Source organism: Austrofundulus limnaeus, unplaced genomic scaffold, assembly GCF_001266775.1.
Source record: "Austrofundulus limnaeus strain Quisiro unplaced genomic scaffold, Austrofundulus_limnaeus-1.0 Scaffold83, whole genome shotgun sequence".
NCBI classification, from domain to species: Eukaryota; Metazoa; Chordata; class Actinopteri; order Cyprinodontiformes; family Rivulidae; genus Austrofundulus; species Austrofundulus limnaeus.
In genome coordinates, this window is record NW_013952485.1 from 1,159,550 (window position 1) to 1,166,031 (window position 6,482).

The window sequence follows — 6,482 nt, forward strand, 5'->3', positions numbered from 1 at the left end:
TAATTTTACTAAAAGACAACTTTATTTACTTGGTATAATTTGTCATGAAACCATCAGGAAAATAAATCCAGCAAAATTAGATGTTTGATCTGACAGAATATTGCATTCCTGCTCAAATTTCTTTCACAAGGATAAATGCTTTGACTTCAAAACTTGTCTCCTGTTTGAAGATAGATATACAGTATTCTCACCATCATCACCTGTTTCATCACCTGTTTCTGACTGAATACTGAGTTTACAGAGTGGATCAATGGAATAAAAGCTCAGAAACAAGAAAAATAAAAACTCCAAAGTAAAATATTTAACAAAAAGTTTGACTGGAATAGTCAGAAAGTTGAATCAATAAGTTGAAAATGCATTAATAGAACTTTTGAACTTCATGAAGTAAAAAAAATATCTTTTCTTTTTTTTTTGGCACATTTCAAATTGAACATACATTAATATTGTAGAAAAAGTAAACTATCATCTTTCAAAAACATTTGGAAGCAAAGTGGCCCTGGTGGTCTCACACAGAYGACTGGCTCTCGCTGCAAACGTAAATGTTGCTGGGTCGCACTCGTCGGTGACTCCTGCCGGGCACTCGGGGACACAGTCTGCAGCTCTTGGGGATGAACTCCTGGCAGGCCTCCCTGAACTTCCGGATCCTCCAGCAGTAGATGACGGGGTTGAACACGGTCTTCAGGTAGCTCAGCCACAGAGCGCCGATGCTGATGGGGTAGAAGAGAGGGCTGTAGTAGAACTGTCGGCTGAACACGGCCAGCAGGCTCACAACCGTGTGAGGCAGCCAGCACACAGAGAAGCCCACAAACAGAATGAGGATGGTGGTGAAGGCTCTGGTTTTGAAGCTCATGTCCACTTTGATCTTAGGCGGGCGCTGTAGCCCGGTGAGTCTCATTTTGCTGACTTGGTTGAGGGCTGGAAGGCAGGAATGCTCGCTGGTGTGGTTGTGGATGCGCAGGGTGTTGCGGCGCACCGTGTTCAGGATGCACATGTAAGAGTACAGCATGACCGTGAACGGAACAAAAAACACAGCTACAGCTAAAAGCACCGTGTATCCACGATCTGCCACAGACTCACTGTAACCCAGCACGCACTGCGGCGCCCAGGCACCCCCGACTCCTGCTGCACCAGTCCTCCACCCGACTACAGACGGCAGGGACACACACAGGCTCAGCACCCACGAACCCGCTATCAAAACCTTAGCTCGGTGCGGGGTCAGCTTGTCCTGCCGCTGCACGATGATAAGGAAACGGTCCACGCTGATGATGAGGAGGATGGACACGCCCTCCAGGACAAACAGCCAGTACAGCATGATGGAGGCTCGACAAAACCCACTCCCAAAACTCCAATCAGCCGTGGCCACGGTGACGGCRGTGAAGGGCATGCAGAGCAGGGAGAGCATGATGTCAGAGAAGGCTARCGTGGCGAGGAGGAGGTTGATGGCAGAGCGCATGGCCGGCTTCTGATAAACAATCAGACACACGATGGCATTGCCGAGGAAACCAATTGTGATCATGAAGATCATTATCGCTGCCAGGGTCACACGGAGCGTGACCGACACCAGGGGAGTGGCAGCTTCCGATGGGAGGCTTTCTGCAGCTTCCTCCACACCTGGCTCCATGAAGGTGCACTCCTCGGGCAGGCTTTCATTACAAAAAGCCATAGCAGCTTTGTATCAGGCAACACCAGTCCAGAGGAAGGTAAACATTTTTGACTATTTTTGTGGGGAAAAGTGAACGATGTTTTCTAACTGGTGGTGTTCCATGGCAATACCTGGGACAGAAAGAAAAGAACATAAGACAGTAAACATAAGTCGATATGATCCAGTATATTCCAACAAAGTGGAGTCAGGTCTTCTGAACTGCTTCTTTTTTGTTGAAATGTTTCATTTCTTCTTTAAGAGACTTCTTCTGTTTGAGGAGTTGCAGGTAAGCTCAGCCTTATVAACAGTTACTTCAYAGTGAAACAACCAGTAACAATGGAAACTGGTTGTACACATGTAAAAGAGGACCATCAGCCTAACCATCGACCATYRGKGCMCYRATGGTYGATGGTTAKGCTGATGGTCCTCTTTTACATGTGTACAACAAGTTTCCATTGTTACTGGTTGTACACATGTAAAAAAGAGGACCATCAGCCTAACCATCGACCATTGGTGCCCTGATGGCTGCTTGCTGTTCACAAGCTTATAAAGCTGAACTTACCTGCAATCCCTTAGAAGAAACAAAACATTTCAATGCAGAAGCACACRTCCTGAGGACCTGAAGTAACCTGAGATGCATCAGGATACAATAAATTGTGAATACAATACAAAATGGAATGATACAACAACATAGTACAATATGACACAACATGGTATTACACAACATATTGTGACATATTAATATAGTTTTTTTTGTATCCTTGAGAAGTTTTGTTGTTACCTGATGAGTGCTAAAAGGTTCTAATTAAAGGAGATTTATAATACTTTTTACTTGTTTGTCTCCTCAGGCAAATATTCTGTAGCCACAGAAAAAAAAGGTGTTTTATGAGACATTTTGGAGGATTTTCAGCGTTAATTAGAGATAAGCGTGAACGAAAGCCAGTCAGTGGAGGAAGGATGTTCACGTGATGCTGACAGAGTTATATAAACCATGAACACACAGCACACTGAGAGGAACAGCAGCACACAGACAGAGTTGTGTCGCTGAGCTTGGCTCGGGGAGGTTGATGATTAACAGGCAAGCTGTGGAGTTTCACACATGAATATGAACACACACATTTACAGCTCAGAGTGTTGTCAGCTTTCAGTTCAGGAGAAACACTCCTACTTGGTTGACACTTCAGGAAACAGCTCCAAACAGCATTCAGTAAATGGCTTGCTCCTTCCATCCCATGATAGCTTTGATACGGTATAATGCAATATATGACATGATGCAAAGCAACATTTTATATTGAATGACTGATCAGCATTGTCTTCTCTAGATATAAGAGTTTGCACTAGAATAGAATAGAATAGAATAGAATAGAATAGAATAGAATAGAATAGAATAGAATAGAATATGTACAATGAGATACTTAACTGACAAAAATGTAACATTCAGTGTAAACATTTACCTTTTAGTTCAGACATTAAGGACCTATACACACAAAAGACAACACTGGAAACCACAGAAACGTGCTGATCATAAGAATACTGATGAGGTAATGAAAGACAGACTGAAGTAATATTGCACATCCTGTAAGTGACCTAACATATTGCACTAGAGGAACTGCATGCAGGAGTTTAAGCCCATAGGAAAAATATATTTTTGAGTCTGTTAGTTTGTCTTTTTATGCTTCTGTACCTTCTGCCTGAGGGCCGCAGGCAGAGCAGGTGATTTCAGGTTTAACGTAAAAGGGGTCGCTTTCCAGACTCAGATGTTGTCCTGAAAGTTAAACAAACGAGATCTTCTTCTATCAACTTGTGACTTGATCTGATGTAGGGGKTTTTTCCACAAAAATGTTCCAATTGTCTTCTTGGTAAAACAATRGTCAGCATGAGAACCTTGCCAATGTCTGAGCGCACAGACGTGTTCAGAGGTAGCTGTGGCTCAGTGGTTGTAGTCCTCCTTCAGCGAGAGAGTTTGATTCCATCACTATGCCGTCACACGTGTTCCTTGCCACTGAACCCCTTCTTGCCATATGTGTGCCCTAGCTGTGTATAGAAAGGATCTAACCCGTGGTTTCCAAATTTGTTGCAGAAACTTGAGACTCCAGATATATGGTTAATGTACAACATATGCAAACGTTGCTGATAATTCTTAATATGGGCAAAATAACAATATAAACAAACCCAATGATAATGAAAATATTTTTGTTCATTTATTGCAATTTATTTATTTATATTTTGCAATAATTGTTTGCATTTAAATTGATGTCTGGAAATCATTTGGGGACCGACACTTGATGTTCCATGAACCACAGACGGAGCCTGACCCCAGCTTTGGGAAACACTGATTAGGGCCACACGAGATTTGGAAAACCTGCRATGTGCGATACCAGTGCTTAATATTGCGATGACATTATGACTTTTGATAAATGAATAGATACGTATGTAGTGTTGATGTCTTTCTGCTCTGCACTAATCATTTCCATTCCAGCATGATTGGTGAAAAACTTCAAGCTTCTGTCTGAGTGACAAAACACATAAATGCAAACTTTTGAGCAAACATTTATTGCATTTTATGCAGTTTTTTGTGATATGCATATTACACAGGCTGCTGTTGCAATGACAATACATTGTCGATGTATTGTGCAGCACACTGATCTAAACCACTGAAACAGAATGATTTATTCAGGTTAGCTTTGTAGAGCTGTAATACGATGGTGAATAAGGACAAAGACTGTGTTGAGCTATAATCCACTTCATTAAATTTATAATTCACAGAAGCAAAAACATTTTCACCTGCCTTCACCTGTCACAACTACCTKAACTCTTCAGTGACTGTGGCCACATTTTATAACACAACACTCTTCTAGTAACTCAATAGTGATGCTGGCTGTTGCCATGGAAACAAGGTCAGCAGTTCCATGGCAACAAGCAGTCTGTGTTTTCCTCCATCTCTGACAAATGTCTTTTTTCATAAGATTAGCTATTGTTTCCTGTCGGATCAGATGCTTTACTAGCTTTGAAAACCTGCACAGAAAACTGGAYGTCTTCAAAACAAGAACCAGACAAKTGTCGCCGTCTGAAGGAGTCATTTCAGGACACAATATTCAGGTGTGGTCAGTAAGTCTGGATCTGATACAAACAGAATTATGTTGCAGAATTTAAAAACTCTGAGTGGGATTCAGGGAGAACAGGGACCTCTGAACATCCTCGATCTGACAGAGATTTTAGAACGTTTTGTACAAATTCCTTCCACTGTTCAGACTGAACACAACGTTCTCAACTTCACTCATGAATTCAGTTTTTTTCTCTTGCTCTACTTTATGCATTAATAGCAGCTTCCTAATCTGTCTTAATCCAACTGCTGCATCACAATAAAAGAAAACTCAAAGCAGATAAAAAAAAAAAGCTCTGGTTGAGAAAATAAATAACAAATAAACAAACACATCTCAGACCTACCTGGCCCGTTACACCTGCTACCAGTTTTTTRAAAGGGATTTTGTGGAGCCCGTCAGCTCTGCGACTGAGTCTTCTCTCCTTTTCATGCTGAGGATTTGCTTAAAAAATGACTTGGAACAATTTCAGCTTCGTATTGATCTCCATCGTGCTGCCTGTGGGGGATGCTGACGCCAGAAGAGCAGGTGGTCTTTGATTTAAAGGAGCAGTGAGGCTGAAAAAAAAAACACCAACATGATGGTGCTCATCTTTAGGGTGTTCATGTTTAGCAAATTACAACAGTATTACACAAACTGCTGCTCAGAAAAAAATGTCACATTTGCATTAGAAAAGCATCCCATAATTGCTGAATTACTATGATTTTGTGTGAAAGGCGAAAACAGTGAGGAAGATGCATTATGAYAACAACAAAGTGATGTGAATAAAAACTGTTGTTTGTCACAATTTTGCACCATTAAATGGCTCATTTTGTCTAAAACAAATGACCAGTATGTGACCCATCACATGGAACTGAAGATTAAATCACAGAGTGGTTTGTGGAGAAATAGGCAGTTCAAGTGCATTTCATCAAAATATAATGAATACAAATGAGTCGTTTAAAATAAACATCTGAAATATAATAGCAGTACCAAAAAGCAAAACAAATTTCAATGAGATGATCCATTTAGGAAGACAAATTGAGCCATTTATCTATAATTGATCATGATGTCAGTATGGTCCAAGTATTAAGATGTATCTTAAAAGCAGGAATCTGAAAGTGTGCCCCCGTCATTTTGAGCAAATTTGACTTGAACCTCAGTTCAGTTTGGTGTGATGGGTACATGGCACAATGGTTAGTGGTTAACAGATAACATGGTAAAAAGGACCTGTGGGCAGGTATTTCCTGTTTTATGGGGGCCATTTTTAAACTACACACCTACATGTGGGGACCAACTGGTACTGATGGGGACCTAAGCCTAGTCCCCATTTGGGGAAATGTCATTGGTGGGATGGGGATTTGGTTTAGGACTATGGTGTGAATTGAGTTTAGGTTCGGTTTAGGGTCAAGTGTGAGGTTAGGGTTAGTGTAAGGGTTCAGGGTTAGGCTGTAGAAAATATTGGAAGTCATTGGAATGTGACGCACGCACACACACATAAATATATTTATAGTCCTATTCATCCTGCACTGGGGGTTACAAGTCTCTGTTTTACTTACATGAATTTATATTTTTTTGTTGTTGAAAACTAACTTTTCTGTCAAATAATGTAAATGGGTTTTCTGGATGTTCTTCATGTTCAATGGAACTTATTCATCTTTTTAAATGTTCTTTATTTTGTTTAATTAGTTTGTCTACAGTAATCATTAAATTGTACATAATCAACTTAGACTCGTATTATTACATAACTATTCTTATAT

The 6,482-nt window shown here is 40.7% G+C and overlaps 1 protein-coding gene across 1 annotated transcript; it reads right to left on the minus strand.

Moving 5' to 3' along the window:
* On the minus strand, nt 1–5,260 carry gpr45 (G protein-coupled receptor 45). The gene is made up of 2 exons (XM_014011662.1): nt 5,090–5,260; nt 1–1,773 (listed from the first exon to the last, which is right to left on the minus strand). Exon 2 carries the CDS (start codon nt 1,661–1,663, stop codon nt 506–508), a length of 1,158 nt encoding a protein of 385 aa, XP_013867116.1. The 5' UTR covers nt 1,664–1,773; nt 5,090–5,260; the 3' UTR covers nt 1–505.
* Nucleotides 5,261–6,482: the final 1,222 nt, after the last annotated feature.